The sequence below is a fragment of the Carcharodon carcharias genome, chromosome 3 (assembly GCF_017639515.1).
Source record: "Carcharodon carcharias isolate sCarCar2 chromosome 3, sCarCar2.pri, whole genome shotgun sequence".
Taxonomy (NCBI): Eukaryota; Metazoa; Chordata; class Chondrichthyes; order Lamniformes; family Lamnidae; genus Carcharodon; species Carcharodon carcharias.
The window spans coordinates 173,779,798-173,799,490 of NC_054469.1; the positions used below are offsets into that span (position 1 = coordinate 173,779,798).

At 42.1% G+C, this 19,693-nt stretch overlaps 1 protein-coding gene across 4 annotated transcripts in view; it reads right to left on the reverse strand.

Annotated features, from left to right (window-relative positions):
* The window catches only part of myo10 (myosin X), a 370,178-nt gene that overhangs the window by 11,960 nt on the left and 338,525 nt on the right, over positions 1 to 19,693 (reverse strand). For 2 of the 4 annotated variants that reach the window (XM_041183612.1, XM_041183615.1), the window contains exons 39-41: positions 18,271 to 18,726; positions 17,691 to 17,882; positions 11,420 to 11,523 (exon numbers count right to left, since the gene is read on the reverse strand). In XM_041183612.1, the coding sequence (XP_041039546.1) occupies positions 11,420 to 11,523; positions 17,691 to 17,882; positions 18,271 to 18,726 (752 nt within the window). Of the gene's footprint in view, positions 1 to 1,046; positions 2,784 to 10,474; positions 11,524 to 17,690; positions 17,883 to 18,270; positions 18,727 to 19,693 lie in introns of those variants that run through there. The other 2 variants (XM_041183613.1, XM_041183614.1) reach the window with 2 other exon arrangements.

Sequence of the window (19,693 nt, forward strand, 5' to 3'; positions counted from 1 at the left end):
TACATAAAAGTGTTGTGTGGATCTTCTTGGGCGGTAACTTCTGAGCTCCAGGCAGTGTATTTGCAGGGGTGTATCTGCTGGGAATTTTGTGAGAAAAGTCCTCCCTGTCAGATCCTTCCTACACGCCAGGAGTCTCACCCCCTCGGCACGTTGCCCTCGAGTGGCCATGGTGGGGAAGAGACCGTTGTTCACCTCCTTGTAGATTGTACCTTTGCAAAGAAGGTCTGGAGAGATATGCAGTGGTTTCTGTTGAGGTTCATCCCGAGCAGTTCTGTGACACAGGACTCTGTGCTCTACGGGCTGTTCCCAGGGACACACACCGAGACAAACATCAACTGCAGCTGGAGGATCATCAACTCGGTGAAAGACGTTCTTTGGCCTGCCCGTAACTTATTGGTCTTCCAGCGCAGAGTTGTCCCCGACCGAGTGTTGCAGACTGGCACATTCCAAAGTCCAGGACTACATGCTGAGGGATGCACTAAAGCTTGGGGCAGCTGCCGCAAAGGCGCAACGGGGAAGGGTCGCTGCATAAGACCTTTCTGCCAAAGTGCACCGAGGGGCTGGGAACAGTGAAGAGCCCCTCAGGATGTACAGCTCAAAATGAATGTCTGCCAATGATTGTAATATTCATTGTTTGTATTGATACACCTTGTGATTCATGTTGTAAAAGTTGGACCTGATTGTATTTTTGTGATGGTGATTTTGAAATGGTTTGAAATGTTGTTGAAGATTTATGAATAAAGTATATTTTTGCAAAAAATAATCTCCAACTGCACTGCCATGAACAGGATTTTCCACTGTGTTTCTGGTGAAGTTACAATGGCAGAATGGGAGGAGCTGTAAAGCTGCCAGGAAATTCCCAGCTCAAAGCAATTATATCAGAAGATAATGTAATACACTTGAATGTTAACTTAAATAAATTGTGAGACCTTGACTCCATTGCACATGGCACAAACCAGCCAGCTATCAACTGGCAAAAGAAATTACCTGACATTGTTTTGAAATATTGGTAATAAGATGCAATCTAAACATTGATACTTTGCATAGTGAGTGAAGCACATCTATCATTTATTGCTGTTACTCCAGCCAGAAATTTTTGTTTCAGCCAGCATTTTGACATATTTCTTTTTCCAGTCCTGCAGACAATGAAATCTAATTTAAACATTCTACTAAAAAATGGACACAGGACAAATAAATTTGACATGAATACATTAACTGCTCATATACCAAATTCAAGACAATATTCCTTAAATAGAATTGTTTGAAACAGAATCACAAATATAAGAATTCAATAGTCACTGCAGATCACCAGCCTTTGGGAAAATGACCGATATTCTGCCATTTTCAAGTGGATTCGTTGAGATGAATGTAGCTGTGCATCCCCACCCATTAACAACCTGACTGGTAACTCAACGTCATGCCTGTGGCAATAATCTAAAAAGGGTCAAGAGGGCCAAGGTAAGTAAAAGTTGTGCTTCAACTAACAATAACATGGCCCTCTAAAACATTATGATGAAAGTCCATATTGTTAGATTGCTGCAAAGCTATGTAGTCAATGCGTAAGTCAATGTACACACTGGGAATATGGATTTAATTACTATTTACAGCAATTAAGAGACATGTTCTGGTTGTAAATAGAGGTCCTGATGCCATGTATCGGATGTAAAACTGTTACACTTGGAACATCTGGTACTTTAATGTTGCAAAAAATGTTACAACATTTTTAAAAAGAGACAATGAGGTGGCCCTCATAGATCGGCCATCATTGTGATGGTACGGTACTCAGGCTATGGTGGAGAGTGTCCTCTTTCTCCATTAGATTTGGGGAAAAAAAGCCAGGGTCATCAGGATATCTGTCACTTAGTGAAACTGCCAGTTTGTTTGGGACAGTTTGCTTTTGTGTAAACATTGACATTCATCTGCAGCTACAAATACTACTTTATTTGGAAACAGCACCATTTTTGGAGATTTGCCTAGGGTATAGTAGTGGCTACATTTGATATTTTGTGCCTTTAGAATTTTGAACATTCATCTCCTTGCCTGTTCTTAACCTACATGTGAGCGCATAATCAACATAATTGCAATGGAACATTCACCACGAATTAACAGCAGGCAGCCTTGGAATAAAGCAAGATCTAATTTTGTTGTATCCACTGTAATTTGATTTCACTGTTAAATTAAAATACAAAAATAAGTGAAATCTTGTTTATTAATTTTACACTGTGATCGTTTGGTGATCACTTTTTTTTGTTGATCCTGATGTGAATTGTATTAATATATTTTAAAAGCACTTTATTGATACAATTAAATTTTGTACCTTATCGAAAATACTGCAACATATTTACAGACTAGGATGAATTCAACCTTTACTTACATCATTAGTGGAAACTAATTTACGGGGAGAAAAATAAATGCATAATCATGCTGGTGGTTTTTAAAAAAAAACTACTGACTATCATTATCTAGGAAGTAACTTGGGGCTAACCCTTGCTGATGGAAAAATTTACCTTTCGGTGCAGGAATTGGGTCTATTTGTGATGCTACTTTGCTTTGCTCCACCTTCCTAGGCTTCAATACAAGACAGTTCAACAGTAATCTGGCACTACATAAAGTATATTTTATAAACCAGTATTCAAACACAAACTAACATGACAATACCATTTACAACATTACCACATTGGCTACACTTCAGAAAATGCTTTGGGATATCCTGAGATTGTAAATGATGTGAAATACTGCATAAAACTGCAGGTGGCACTGCAGTTCAAGCGAGCTCCCAATGGCTATAAAACACAATGATTGAATGTGTTACAATTATGTATGACAGGTCTGCACATTTTATTAACAGATTTAAAATTATCATTTTAATTTGGTTTTCTTATTTAAAAATGGGGTGGTATAATAAAACTATATGCCTCGTACCTGTGCACAGCATATGCAATCAGGCCTCACATTTTAACTTTTATTTTAAATTTATGCAAGTTTGCTGGTCTGTAAACCCATCAACTGAAGGAAAGTGAGAATGGCTACATGGAACAAGTAAGTTTCTATTGTTCCTTAGTTCTGATGAAGAGTCAATCGGACTCAAAACGTTAACTTTATTCCTCTCCGCAGATGCTGTCAGACCTGCTGAGTTTTCCCAGGTATTTTTGTTTTTGTTTTGGAACAAGTAAGTGCCTTTCCTGTACTGTGTGGATCACAAAGAATAGGAGTGCTCCCCCCACCGCCCCTGGCTCATCAAACTCATTTGTAAACCACCCTACAATATTTGAACACCACTCCATCCACCCCCACATCAGACCCGCTCCCCCATGTCAGCTAATTTGCAGATATCTGACTATCTCCCGATGTCTGCTCCCCTTCAGATATCTGCTACCCACCCTTGCACCCCCCCATTGTCCAATCCCCTCCCAATAGCAGACCCCTGGCTGAGCCTGCAGGCTAGCCAGCCTCTCCATCTTTGCCACTAAATTCCCTTGTTCCTTTCCCACCTTAAAATTATTATCAGGGCTTAAGTGTCTCTCCTCAATGAGGAGAAAGTCAAGCAAAGGATTCTCATAAAGCCGTTTTCACCCATTCTTTGGATTACAGGGAGGGATGCATGGTCAAGAATTTCTGTTGTATTCTGAGGGCAGTCCTGATATTGCTTCTCAGTGACTGAGGGAATCAGCTGCCTTCAGGGAGTTTGTGAGGAAATATGTTAGGAGAAAAAGAGGGTACATGAAAACAGATTTTACATTGATAGTAAGCATCATATGCCACTGATGATAATTAGCAATACATTTAATATTAGTAATGGAATGCAACTCTTGGTAATTGGACTTCATCTCTTTCAACTTCAAATGAGTTTAGATTGTATTTTCATGGGGCTGCTCATCATGAGGCAGTTTCTTTTCCAGACGCAGGTTTGCTGCTTTCAAACTGCAGAAAAATTCTTTATTTGAGATCATGCCGATTAGCAAACAAACAAGGCAAGCTTCAAAACTGTAGCATGAGTCACAGTGTAAATGAACATCTTTTGCCCTAAAATTCCAAGCTGGGCCAGAGTGGAACCTTAGCAATCTTCTGGATCAGGGACAACCAAATGTTACTTCTGCAATTCTGTCTCATATTTCATAAAGAGCCATTTTCTTCTTAGGTAGGGGTGGGGGAGGACCATAGGTGAATGAGTTCCTCATCAACTTGGGAATTCTGCCCAGAATGCATTTACGAAGTCTCAGTGGAAAGCTCATCAGCTGACTGCTGGACAAAACCCATTCAGGCCTTCAGAATTGTTGCAGAGTTTTACCAAGTAAGGTAAGTGAGCCAAGAGGATTGATTGTTTCTTGTTCCCGCAAATGGCTACTCTCGGTTTTCTGTCAAGGTTTTCTTTGAACCAAGACTGTAGGTGAAGAGTGGGTTAGGGTGGGTGCTGAGGAGATGTCTTTGCAGATATTGGTTGTTCACTCCAACTGCAATTTGGGATGGGATCCTTGTCTGTTATCAGCCATCAGCAGCCATCATCATCCAACTCCTGCTGACAGCCCATGTTTACAGAGAAAATCCCAGCATCATAGAATGGTTACACAGCAGAGAAGAGACTGCTTGACCTATCAAACCAGCTTGAGCAAGTTGGCAAGTCCCAGTTCTCCACCATTTCCCCATGGTCCTGCACATTTTTCTCTTCAGGTGTTCACCCAATTTCGTTTTGAAATCCTGATTGAATCTGCCTCCACCGCCTTCTCAAGCAGTGCATTCCAGGTCGTAACCATTCACTGTGTAAGAGTTTTTCATGTTGCCTTTGATTCTTTTGAAGATTGCTTTAAATGTGTCTTCTTGCTCTTGATCTTTCTGCCAGTGGAATAGTTTCTCTCTATCTAGACAATTTAGACCCTTTATTTGAACACCTCCATCAAATCTCCTCCCAACTTTTTCTTCTCTAACGAAAACAGCTCCTGATTCTATTCCAATCTCTCAGCATAACTGAAATTCCTCATTCCTGGAACTATTCTCAAATATTTTCTGTATCATAGCTAAAGCCTTCACTACTTTCCTAAAGTGTGGTTGGCAGAGTTGGACACAGTACTCTAGCTGAAGCCAAACCATTATTTTATTAACGTTGATCATAGCTTCCTTGCTTTTATATTCTATGCCTCAATTTATAAAGCTCAGGATGTCATGTGCCTTTTTAACCACCATCTCAACCTGCCTTGCCACCTTCAACTATACACCAATGTATCTGATTTTCCAACCCCTTTAGAGTCATACTGCTGTTTATATTGTCTCTCCTTGTACATCCTACCAAATGTATCCTTTTTCCAATTTGAGTTAAAATTCATCTACCACATGTATGCCTGATCTGCCAGCCTATGTCCTCTTGAAGTCCATCTCTATGCTTAAAAACATTTACAATATTTCCAAGCTTTCCATCATCTGACATGTCATCTTTCTCCACGTCAGCATTAATTCATGTCTTTTATCTCCAAGGGTGGAGGAGGAATTGATGAGGGAGGACACGGAGAAATCCACAGAGGAAGGTGAGCACTCTGAGGATGCACTGTCACATGACTCATGCAAACCCTTCCACGAGCACAGATACACACACCTCGGTGGGAACTGGAACAGAGATAGCTAGGTTGTCACATGATGAGGCACACATCACATGTGAGTAGTAGTAGGTGCTGGAGACAGAGATAGCAATGGAGAGACACTCCAACCTCTGCTCAGCTGGATGTAGATGCTGAGTCTCGAGAGCCACACATGAAAAGAAAACTTGTGGAACAGCAATACCCAATGTGTGTGTGCTTCTATCAGCATTTTCAGAAGCATTGCACACATTTGGGAGAGAGATTGGAGGAATCATAATGTGACATAATGGGCTGGATATTTGCTATTGAGGTGAGTAGTTCGAGTCGGGAAATTTCCCAACTGGACAGACCCACTGTGGAATAGAGTGCCCCTTTACCTGCTATTTTCAGTCCAGTGTGGCGGGTGTGGGATGGAGTGGGGTCCCGCTGTGGCTGGACATAGGTCAGTGGTGACCACAGGGTTCAATATATTTTAGGCTCTCTAGCCCTCACTTCTCACACTACATCCCACTCCCACGACCCCTTATAGTCCCATGCCAAATTAATGCCGAGCCATGCTCCCTACTGACCCCCAATAGCCCCATATATCCTCCATATCAATCCATTGCCCCTTCCATGCCCATTCCCCTAGAATACACTTTACAGAACCAAATAACCCTATAGTAAAATGGTTTGTGTGGAGCTGCTGAAAAACACACAATTATAATGTTTTGAAAAAAGAACTGCTGTTGCTACAACCCTATAAAGGTGTCAATCAGCCAGACATTTGTCAGAAGGTTAAGCACTTGATACCTCAACCTTGTGCAAATAAACATTGAGTCATTTGCAAAGGAGATCACAGAAAAAAATAGCTTATTATAACCTCATGTAGCTATCAATCAAGCAAAGTCCACACTTTTCACTAGTTGTTTATTCTTTTATGAGAGTCTGGGCTCTCAGCCAACTCTCATTATGTATGTTTGGCTGAAAACACAGACTCTCATAGAAGATTCTATGGGGCCTGAGTTAACATGGAAGGTATGAGGGCCAAAGGGGGTGGGTGGGGCAGATTGGCATTGTGTTGGCATGGGGGCTATAAGAGGCCATGGGGATGTATGGGGCTGTATCAATTGTATCAGGGACTAAGGGGTGGCTAGGGGGCATGACTTAGCACTGAGTTGGAATTGAGGGGGCCTAGGGGCATGGATAAAGGTCTTTTGACCTCACCTTTTAAATACAGACAATGGACTGGATATTTGCTACTGAGGTGAGTAGCTTGAGTCAGGAAATTTCCCGACTGGACAGACCCACTGTGGAATAGAGTGTCAATCAAACAGACATCATGGAGAAGCTGGCCCAACTCCACGAAAATTGCAGGGGGCTAGAAGATGCCTAACCTGCGCCTCAGGTGCGGGCCGAGTGGGGAGTGCAAGGTGCAAGCTGCTACCTCCACCCTTAACCCATGCCAGGGAAAATTGCGGATGATGGGATGGGGTGGGTGCAGGAATCCTGGAATTGGGTCTCGCCTGCCATTTTTAGATGTATCTGGAGCCTTTCTGACTCTGAAAATCTGGCCCAATGTCTCAGATTATTATCCACCAATATGGAGAATCAGATGGGACAAGCACCAGGTGCATGCTGGACCAGGCCAATTGCCTGCACACCCAATCTGCCACTTTACACAGGATGGAGCAAAGCCTTGTATTGATGGCTTAACACCAACTAGAGTGTAGCCAACTGATCTTCAGTTCTTCACTAGCAGGGAGCTTCTGGTGGGCCATTGAAGGGAAGATGAAGGAAGGTGACGTAGAAGTGGGGACTGCTTAAGAAGCTTCTACTTCTCATCTCTTGTTGCACCCCACCCACCATCACCACAGACAGAGTCACACCTTCTGCCTCCGCCCCCATGGCTGAGTTTGCCCTGGACAAGTATAGTTGGGGCAGGCTTAGTGGAGCCCTCACAGGCACCAAAACCCAGAGGACCTGTACCACAGGCATCATCTCATCTATCAAAGCAGGGGAACAAGCAACCTTTTCTTAGCTCTGCTGAATTCAGGATCACAGCATGTAGGAGTAATTAAGTGGCAGATGAGAAACATTAATTGTTGCACAAGGGGATTCACTTGAGTGTACAGCAATGTTTATGGTGACATGGTAATACTTATTACAATAAATTAAAGACTTTATTTGGATGGCTCATTCTCCTGGTCTCTACTTTGCTGTATTCCCCCCATTCACCTTGGACAGTGGCTTTCAGGTGAAATGTATGACCAGATTTTATGAGAAGGAAAAGGTGTGAATGTGATGGTTGGATTGTTGACTCTTGGACTGAATTGTGCTTGGTGAGGTGGTGGGGGAGGGGTGTCAATAGATAAGCCTAGGACTGATGATAATGGGCACAAAATTCTTAAAATGGCTTTTGCCTGTGAATGCAAATGATCTCATTTAATTGTGGAGATTGACAGATGAAGGTAATTGTAGATCATCTCACAGCCATTAATCAAAAATGGTCTCAGGGCTTGAAGAAGCAACATAATATACAAACACAAAATACAAATGACAATGAAAAGTTAAAAAAAGCCATATGAAGGGAAGTGAATTATGAATAAGAAAACGTCTTTAAGGAAACCATTTGTAAATTCAGTTCCTTGTTCGACCCCAAGCAATGCTTATGGATTAAATTTTACACAGCTCTAGCTTACATGTTGGGGGTGGCTTGCCCTGTTGCAATTTGATGGTTGATAGGCTCGAGCCAGGCCTTCTGCTCCCCGCTTCCCTACATCTAGGAAGAAAGTTCCACCTTCAAGAGGTACTGGCTAATCAAATAGCTAGCAGCTCTGTGGTCCCAGACACACCACTGCGGGTAGTAGCCACTGCTGGGACTGCATCCAGTCTCCAGAGGTGATCGTTGTGCTCAGACACTGAGTTAACTGGTGGTGTTATTGCTGAGGCCAGGCTGGCAGTGGACAGGGCAGCTGTGGGGTGGGGGGCAAGGAAAACTTCAGGAGGGGTAGATCTCAGGCTCGGATCGTCCCTGTCAAGATGGCAGAACCTACCCTCTCCTTGTCCACCACCAGCCCGAGCAGTGAAACTGGCACACCTCCACCTGACATGGGAAAAATTGTGGTGGGGTCAGGAACAGGCCCTTAAGTGGCTATTAATTGGCAATGGGGTGGTGGGTGGATGGGTAGGTGCCAGGACTGACACCCATGGCACTGCTCCCAATTTTATACCTCCTACTCGCTTGCCAATTCACCCCCAGGATCTGTATAATTCAGACTGATATCTTCTCAGTGATACCTTCTCTATTTCCAATGGCTGAAGGGTCAATAACCAAAGGGCACATATTTAAGGCAACTAGCAAAAAGAAAGAGGTGATATGAGGAAAAAGACTTTTTAACATGATTGGTTAGGATTTGAAATGCAGTACCTGTTATGGGGATGTATATAGTTTCAATAACAGTCTTCAAAAAGGAAATGGATAAATGGAGAAAAAATTGCAGGGATGTGAGAAAATTGTGATGCAATGGACCAACTGGATTACTCTTTGAAAGAGCCAGTGTAGACATAATGGACTGAACAGCCTCCTGCTGGGCTGTCCTATGATTTTACCAAGGCATTTACTTCCACCTCTGTAACATTGCCCTTCTGTCCCTTCCTTAGTCAACTAAAATGGTCAGTCTCATGCCTACCTCCTGCAGCTTCAGTCAGTCTCCTCATTTCCTGGCCAGTTTCTCAGCCTCCAACCTCAGCTCATCGCTATTGAAATCCTACTGCCTATCAAGTCCTGCTCATCCATCATTCCCTATTTTTCTGACTTACGTGGGATAAGAGTCAATCAATAGCTCAAAGTTAAAATTTTCATCCTTATGTTTAAATCCTCCTAAGGCTTTTCTGTATTCTTCTTCCTTCAGGGCTAAAACCCATGTCAGGTTGGAAAGGAACTTCCCATATTCTTTTTCCTTTAATTGGTCCAGGTTTTCTTTCTGATCTGTTTATTCTTTCCTCTCCAAGGCTGGTGAGACGGAACAACTGGGCCATGATGCTTTGTTAAAAATGATTGATTGGAACAGGTTCCATGGACCAGCTGGTCTTTTCCTGTCAGTCTTTTTCTACTTTTGTATGCAAAACTGTTGACCAGCATTCTGGTGGGGACAAAGAAAACACTTCAAAGGCACTCTGAAGCTCTCCTCGAAGTGCAACAGCATTGACATTAATGACTGGGAGGAGCTTTCTACCAATGGTTCAAAATGATGGCAACTTGTCCAACAAGCTTCATTACGCTTTGCGTCCAAATGCCTTAATGATGAGGTAGAGCAGCAGCAGAAAGGGAAAGAAAAGGAAGCAAATCTTGCATCGGAATCCCATTACCTTATGGGATGTCCTATCCAATGTGAAAAAAATCTGCATTTCAAGAATCAGCCTGTTTGGTTATATGAAGGGACATGACAGAAACTCACAACCCTGAGTAGACGTCATCCTCAAATTGAGTAACATCTGATGAAGGCAGTACTAATCCCACCCAACTCTCTGCTCTTCTGTTTCCAACTTCTTGGTCACTCATCTTTCCCATTGCTCTACCATGAAAGGCCAAATTCTCAGCCACCCGAGCCCCACACTGTCTGGAGTTCCCTCCTTGAACCTTTCCACTTCTCTCATCTTTGAAGACCTTCCTTAAAGCCTAACTCTCCCTTCACCAAGCTTTTGGGTACCTCTCCTCATTCTTGGGCTTGGCATTTTTCCTCCATGAAACATGTTGGGATGTTTATTTAGGTTAAAGGTGCTAGGTGAATTCAAGTTGTTGCTCCTGTTGTAACAGGCCCTTTTAGATCATTACTCATAGAATTTGGCAAAAAACATAAAAGACAAACATATCCTCTATTTGTCCTTTATGTAGTATATTATATCTTTAATTTTAACATATAAACTTGTTTGCAACTGTACAAATATTTTATTTAGGTTAGCTACAACATCTGAGAACATCTGGTCGAGACTAAAGGCTGAGCTAGCAACTACACATGTGGCATACTGCAGTATGAATGTAGTCCAAAACTCATATATATCTAATTAACAAGTCACAAAATTTGAATTAGTTCAAGAACAAATGCTTAATTAAACGTAATAGTCCAGATCAAAGTACCAACTACACTTGCTACTAAAAAATGTAGACATATGCTGTATACAACATTGCACATTAAATTTCTCTTAGTAAGATAATGCTGTGAAATACAGACTAACAGTGGGAAGTGTCACTGTAGTCCTTGGGGAAGGCTGCCAGCAGCATTCCAATTATTCACCCCATTAGTCTCAGGACAAGGTATTATTTTAGTGCACAAAAATAGCTAACAATTTTAGCTAGAAGATACTCCATGTGTCATTTATTCCTCAGGCAAAGTCCGAGTGAGTACATGATTGCCTGAAGGACAAATGTAACACGCAGAGGCACTTCTAGCCACTTAACACTCAAGCAGTTTAATATTTAAAGCTGCTCTCCCTCCAACCCCATTTTCTTCATTCCAGCACTCGTTGTTTAAAGCAGCCCTTTAATAGCAAGATGAGTTTTTACTGTAAGGCACTTTTCTGCTTAAAGATAGTAGTGCATATTAAGGCATAAAATGTTAGCACTGATTAAGACTTGGAGGCCTGAGAAACTATGACAAAAATATAATACTCCTAGAATTTTAAAGTCCTTGTTGAAGATTTCTCATGGTAGCCGGATGAAAGCTCGATGGCCTTAAACAGAATTCGCTATTCTACTCCACCGTATGGCTTGTATCGAGTACTTTCAATGATCAAGTCTTAGATTGAAGGTCACAGGAATAGGAGTAGGAAACAATTCATTGAAGGAACTTCATTGGTAGAACTAATTTCACCTGCTGCATTGATTGCCCCGAATGCTTGTTGAACATGAAGTACTGTACCGCTTTTTTACAATCATACTGATATAAGCTTTCATGAGTTTGGCAAGCTCCACCACCTGTGGAACAAAAAAATGGAATTAAAAACCTGTTGAAGGCATAGATTTAAAACTGTATTTTCTACACACTCCTCTATTTTTTTTTTGTTTACACACATTATTAATTGAGATGACACTTCTGGCTCTCCATCATAACATTTGTAAACATGTAATAAAATGTCCCAAGATGTTGCACAGGAGCATTATAAAAGAAAGTATAATCCACATAAGGAGGAGCTATTAGGTCAGATGATCTTGATCAAAGAGGTAGGTTATAAGGAGTGTCTTCAAGGAGGAAAGCAAAGTGGAGAGGCAGAGGGGTGTAGGGAGAGGATATCAGAGCTTAGAACTTAGGCAACTGAAGGCACAGCCTCCAATGGTGGAGCAATTAAAATTGGGAGTCAGAATCAGTGGAGGGTTGTGGGGCTGGAGGAAATTACAGGGATAGAAAGGGGTGAGGCCATGGAGGGATTCGAAACAAGGATGAGAGTTTTCAAATCAAGACTTTGCTTGACTGGGAACCAATGTACCTCAGTGGGTATCAGTGTGATACAGGAATGGGACTTGCTGAGAGTTAAAACATGAACTGCAGAGGTTTGGAAGATAGAACGTGGGAGACCAGGCAAAGGTGCATTTGAATAGTTGAGTCTAGAGTAATGTAACAAGAGGTGAAAATGGGCAGTCTTCGTGATAGCACAGAAATGAGGTCCGAAGCTCATTTTGGGATTAAATGTGACACCAAGGTGTGAACAGCTGGCTTAATCTCAGACAGTTGCCGGGGAAGTGATGCTGTTGGTTGCTAGGGAATGAAGTTTTTGACTGGGGAACCAAATCAACGGCTTCAGTCTTCCCAATACTTAACTGGAGGAAATTTCCGCTCAGCCAGTACTAGATGTTTGATAAGCAGTCTGATAATTTAGCAACAGTGGAGGCTAGTCATTTGGTAGTACAGAACTTGGGCATTACTGAATAAAGACATTTTGTTGAAGCTTTTCATCTTGCGCTCATCAGGACAATTGCAAGAATACCAATGTCAGCGGAAGCAACAACTTTATACTGTATGAGAAGAGTGTGCTGACTGGTTGACAAGTGGACACTGATTGATAGAGGTGTTGCCATGGAGAATGCAACAGTTAATGGTGACTGACAGTTAACTGCCAAGCATTGTTCGAAACTTAAACCAGGCAGCTTGACTCTGATTGGTCAAGGCATTGCCCGAGGAATGAACCAGTGAATGGTTATCACTTATTTTGTTTATATGAAACAGGTGCAACGTGTGAACATGTTTTTTCTGTCTGTAAAGAACATGGCCCTATGTACTAATATGTGTAGCTTTTAATGGATGCAAATGCACCACACTGTGAGCCTGGCTGAACCTTAAATTGGTTGTCAGCATAATTTTTAGTACACTGAGGATTATTTAGCAAATGTTGTCCAATCACAGAATCACATCTAATGTTGGACACTATTTTGAATTTTGCAAGCATGGGCTGGTTGGGTATGATTTGTACCTTTCCAATTGTGAACAGCAGAAGGGACATGCTGTTTGATACGATTCGCCAGTCTTACACACAAAGCATCACACTGGCACTGAAATTCATATACCACATTACTCATTTGTGTCTCTTTTGGCTTGACGGCAGTATCCTGTTAGTGGCAAATACTACTTGTGTTGCTACTGTGTAGTAACAATGTGAAACAGTGTGAAACCTGTTGCTCAAATTCTTGAGATGCCTTGCCCTTGCAGGGTAATCTGAGATAGGCTGGGCACTTTTCGGGACCGAAAGTGACAGCCTTGGGCCCATTCATGAGTTTGTGTGCTATACAGCATAAAATGATCTGAACAGGGTAGCCACTATTCTGCCGGATGTCTTTGATGTGCCCTATTTCAGCAGCATGCTTGCACGGCAAGCAAATGGCTCGGAGCCTATTTACAAGGTTGCTGATAAGACCAATCTTACAACTTGGGGAACTGTAAGATTGACCAGTATATTGACCAGTGAAAGTATGCTTGCAGTAGACTGTGGTAAAGAACCTCCTGGCAGATTTCTCAACTAATACGTCAAGGAAGGGCAATTCATTTGACAGCTCTGTTTCATAGGTGAATTTGAGTGCAGGATGGAGCCAATTAAGACATGTAAGGAAATTATTACATGCAGCTGTGGATTTAAATATAGCAAATGTATCATCCACACACTGGAAATATGCAAGTGGTAGGAGGGTGGGTGTCATTCCACCGAAGAAATGCTTCTCACGGAACCCAACAAAGATGTTTGTGAGAGCTGGGCCTGGAGGGGATCCCATGGCAACACCACCTATTTGGGCATAAATGCTGTCGTTAAAGCTGAACTCAACTACATGAGTTGCTGAATTCATGAGTTCAATGAACACTGATTCATGCAATGGTAGTGGGCCTAAATCGCCAATGGGGGAGTCAGGAGAGGTGGTGGTGAGGTAGAGTTGGATACCATCAGTGTCCATTTGAAAACTAACACTGTGCCTTAGGATGATGTTATTGAGGCCAACATGTAGATGAGAAATAGGAGGACATCAGAAGTAATGGTACAGGATCAGGACTAGAAGCCATTGCAAGTGATTCTCTGGCTACAATTAGATAGATAATTATGGAGCCTAGTGGGAGCAGCTTTACCTGCTGGACAACAGTGGAGAGGCACTGGAGGAGGGTGTGATCAACGATGACAAAGGTTGAGTCCAATCGAGAAGGATGAGGATGGAAAGTTTACCTTTGTCACAGTCAAATAGGATGTCATATGAGACTTTGATAAGAGCTGTTTCGGTATCGTGGTAGGGCAAGAAACTGATTGGTGGGAGTCAAACATGGAGTTTCAGGAAAGATGGGAATGAATTTAGGAGATGATAGGACATTCAAGGATTTGCAGAGAAAAGGGAAGTTGGAGATGAGATGGTAGTTCGCAAGTGCAGTGGGATCAAGGATTGTTTTTTTTGAGGATGGAGGGTCAACACCTGAAGACAGAGAACCATTTACAACATCAGCTAACATGGGGATCAGGAGGACCATTTGGGTGACAACAGTTTAGTGGTTTAGCAGTTTAGTTAAAGTCTGTAATTAGAGTATTACAGACAAAACATTGAAGGTTGGGAGCCCCAAGACTGTTGTATACATTGAGGGCACTACAATTGGAAGGAGAACACTTAGCAGCCTACTGCTTTTAACCAATAAGCCAATGGAAACTTAATTTTCAATGGCAACACAAAACCAGAAAACGTCTTCCCTGCACCACTCCCAACACATGCTTCATTTTGATGAAATTCATCTAAAAATCCAGACTGAGGTCTTAAAATCTTGATTTAGTTTGAGAAATTAGATTTCGTTACTTTAATTTTCAAGTTTAGTATTTATAAAATTTATAAAACGTATACCACTTAATAGATAGGGTTGAATGGATTCCACCTAGCCCCTCCCCTCACCAAAAGAATTAAAAGCACAGAATCTTGCAATACAGAGGGAGGTCATTTGGCCCACTATACCGTGGCCAGTTCTTTGAAAGAGCTGTCCAATTTAGTCCCATACTCCAGCTTTTTCCCCATAACTGTGCAAATTAATTCTCTTCAAATACAAGTCCAATTGATTTTTGGAAGTTCCTACGTAATCTGATTCCACCACACTTTCAGATAGCATGATCCAGATCTTAGTATGAAAAAAATCTTATTTCTCCTCTCAATCTTTTGTCAATTGTTTTAAATCTACGACCTCTGGTTAATGACCCACTGCCAAAGGAACGATATTGCCTGTATTTTCAAAAATTAATTAATGGGACGTGAGCATTGCTGACAAAGCCAGCATTTATTCCCCATTCTTAATTGCCCTCGAGATGGTGGTGGAGAACCACCTTAATCATAAGAAATAGTCCATCGAGCTTGCTCCACCACTCAATAATATCATGGCTGATATGATTGTGACCATAATTCCACTTTCCTGTCTGTCCCCCATAACCCTTGACTCCCTAGTCAATCAAAAGTCTAACTAACTCAGCCTTGAACATATCCAATTACCAAACTCCACTCCTCACTGTGGAAGAGAATTCCAAAGACTAACCACACACCGACAAGAAATTCCTCCCTATCTCTTAATTCTCTTCAAATACAAGTCCAATTGATTTTTGGAAGTTCCTACGTAATCCTACGTTAAATAGGAGACAGCCTTGTTTTTAAACTGTGACCCTCGATTCTAGATTCCCCCAAAAGGGGAGATATCCTCTCAGCATCTATCCTGTGAAGCCCTCAAAAGTCTTGCATTTTTCAATAAGATCACCTCTTATTCTTCTAAACTCCAATGTGTATAGACCCAACCCTGCTCAACCTTGCCTCATAAAACAACCCTTCACCCCCTGGTGTACCTTCTCTGGACTGCTTCCAGTGCAAGGATGTCCCTCCTTCAGTAAGGAGACCAGAACTTCTTGAACTGCTGCTGTTAGGGAGGAGTTCCAGGATTTGGAACCAGCGACAGTGAATGAATGATGATATAATTCCAAGTCAGGATGGTGTGTATCTTGGAGGGGAACTTGCAGGTGATGGTATTCCCATGTGCCTGCTATCCTTGTCCTTCTATGTGGTAGGGGCTGTGGGTTTGGAAGAAGCTGTTGAAGGTGCATTTGCACGTTGCAGCAATGCACGTGTGGGTGGTAGAGGGTGTGAATGTTTAAGGTGGTGGATAGACTGCCAATCAAAAAGGCTGCTTTACCCTGGATGTTGAGCTTCTTGAGTGTTGTAGGAGCTGCACTCATCCAGGCAAGTGGGGAGTATTCCATTAAATTCCTGACTTCTGCCTTGTAGATGGTGGACAAGCATTGGTGAGCTAATCACCGTAGGATTCCCAGCCTCTGACCTACTCTTGTAGCCACGGTATTTATACGGCTGGTCCAGTTCAGTTTTTGATCAATGGTATGCCCCAGGATGTTGATAGTGGGGAGTTCAACGATGGTAATGCCATTGAATATAATGGGGACATGGTTAGATACTCTCTTTTTGGAGATGATCATTGAGTGGTACAAATGTTATTTTCACTTATTTCCAAGCCTGAATGTTGTCCAGATCTCACTGAATATGGACATGGACTGCTTCAGGATCTGATTCATAGGACAGGATTTTCTCTGTGGAGTCCTGCACTCCAGCATCAGGCTCAAATGTGGGTTAGAAGCCCAAACCATGTGGGGAACAATCACTTGATGTGTTTTTCTCTGGAGCAGTCAATTAGTAGACAGAATTGGCCTGCCATTCAATTACAGATGGCGGGCAGGCTCTCAAAGCTGGAGAGCCAATCAGCCTCCTTCCAGCTTGAAAGGAGCAGCAGGCTGTGATGACAGACAGGAAAGAGGAGGGGCGCTTCACACTAGATGTGCCCCTCTCCAATCTTTAAATAAAAAATAACTTTTGCAAATAGGCCACCATTGGGGCGGGGTAGGGAATCCCCTCTACAGGGTGGCCTATGGCTGCTCCTGTAACAAGGCATGCAAGGAGGGCCTCTAATCCCGGCTGGAATGTTGGCCCCCATTCCAGCTGCTGGGATGCCACCTCCAGGCAGAAAAAGCTGGCCCACGCCCACTTTGGGAACCTGGAAGCCCGACTGGAAAATCCCAGGTGACCTCCATAAAATTGGTCTTAACAGGCCCTTATGAGCCTGATCAACTAAACGCCAGATGGGCAGTTGCTCTGCCGCCAACTCTACCTCCCAGCCTGGCTAAATATAAAGGTAGAGTCATCGGCTGGATTTTTGTTCCCAAGCTGTGTAACAATAAGCTGGATCAAATGTCTGATGAATTTGGTGAACTCTGGAACTCATGAATTGGCAAGAACACCTAAGAGTGAATTTTGGTGCATCCAGCTCCAGTCTTGTCACCTCCTTCTTGTCCCTACGTCTCCAGGATTGCCTTTGTGCTAGCAGCTTTTATAACATTGGCTTTCTATTTTTGAACTTAATTTGTCACTAAGCAGCGGTGTTTCAAGCCAACAACCACTTGTGCCACAAACTTGCATGCTACCAGCTCAAAATACTCTGAAAAATGCCTTGCACATGTAATGTTCGTTTACTTAATTTCTGAATTGCTGTATAAATAACTCAGTTAACTGCTAAAATGTTCTTAAACAATATCTACAAATACAATAACAAGTCATCAATTTGGTTCATTCACATTCCAGGATTTCCTTACCTCTGCCGTGTCAAAGAGCAACTCCCTTTCATCCACCACAATTTTATACATGGTTGACTGAGGAGCTCCAAATGACCGGATGCTTTCATATGGGAATGTCTCCAGTGGTCTGGCCTCTCTGCGCTTGTACACAGAGACTGATTCAGCACAGACTCCCAGCCAGAGTTCTTGTGGGAAACCGCCTTCTCTGCACTGCAATTAAAATGATATATCCAATATTTCTCTCTCATGAATTCCAGGAAAGAAAGGGTTCTTTTAAGTTAGCTGGCCTGACCAATGTGTGAAAGGAGTACAAAAATTAAAAACATTACAATTCACCAATGCCAGACTTGTTTTATGCTTTACACTGAGTAGATAATGCACTGGGTCTGAAATGTGTGGAATATATTACTAGCAGTCAAACTGAATTTGTTATGTTAATAACATTAAATTAACATCAGCTTTCTGGAGAGGCTTCTTTTACTGAAATATTGTCTTGCATTTGTTTAATGTGTTACATCTAAACCAACTATTATCTGCAATTCATTATGCGTATGGATATTTCATCTCAATACATGAATTGTCAATTCTTTGCACTCACCTCCACATCAAATAGAGTTGAGCCATATCCAGGCCAATCTTTGATCAGAGCCATGTATTTGACCATGACCTGTTCTTGGGTCATTCCTTGCATCTTTTTCCATTTATCAATAACACTGGTTCTAGCTGATGAAATTTCCTCCTTAACCCACATGTCAATCATCTGCTCATCCTCATATTTCATCCTGCTAACAGAACCACCTCGGAAGCTCCGCCTCAATGTTCCTTCCAAGAAGCTGGATCGCTTTTTGTCATTCCTGTCACCAGAAGGAGCAAAGGTCCTGGTTGACTGTGTGATTCGTGCCTTTAATCTCTCCACTGGGAATACCTCTTCCATTTCTGGTACAGTAACATGTGAGGTATAGTCTCCCTGCAGGAACTGAAGTCGCAAGGCAGCAAAATACTGAAGAGTTTCTTCAGGGGCAGGATAGTGACCATGAATAACAGCCTCGTGAGCCTAATGGTCAAAATAAACAAAAGAAAATGAAAATATAAATAAAAATCTATAATGTGCATTAATTGATCAAAGCATAACTGTAGATATTGTAATAATACATTGTTTTCTTATAGGTGTTCATAGATGAACACATTCACAGATGAGCACAGATGTTCATGTTGAAGAAACTGTTCAATGTCTCATCACCTCCTGTGATATTGCTCATAGCAGTCTGGGGTTTGTTGTGCAGTTGTCACGTTTAGCGTGGTTTCACCTCCAGCTAAGGAGCAGAGCACAACATTTAAAAATTAAAACCCACTGCATGAAGAAGGAAGTTGTCTGTTTATTAATGCCAAGGAAGTGGCTGAGGGAATTTCTGGGGCATCTGGGAGAGTTTAACACTGTTGTTCAATCTAAAAAGCAAAATGCTTCTTTAAAGCAACATAATTTGTACATACGATTGACAGGAGGACTGGCTATCCATAAAACATGGCACCAACTTCCTATTTGCAAGTTCCACCCAAGCTATACAGGACTACATTACACTCAAGAGCATGCGACAGTCTCGAGCTGCTTCTCATGAATTGGAGTCTATCGGAGTGATACACATGGCCACTGGTTTATTCAAGGAAGCTCAGAACACCAGTGTGACTTACTTGGAGTGACATGGATTCATTCTATGAATCTGCTATTTGTTACTTGCTCAAGGAAATCACCAGGACAAAGCAAACTAGCAGTAAGTAAACCTTGAGATGATTAAGCAGTAATCAGATACCATATATAAAATATGCCATTAAATAGCAGGATGTGTTTTTTTTAACCAGCTCGCAAAAGGAAGTGTACCCTCTGCCATTGCAGAGTCACTAAATGCAGCCACTAGGTCATATACCCAATTGATGGGGAAAATGGTGCATGCATGGCAAATATACACATTCACACAGATGCCATTCATACAAATGCCAAAGACGCCTTCAAACTGAGTCCATGT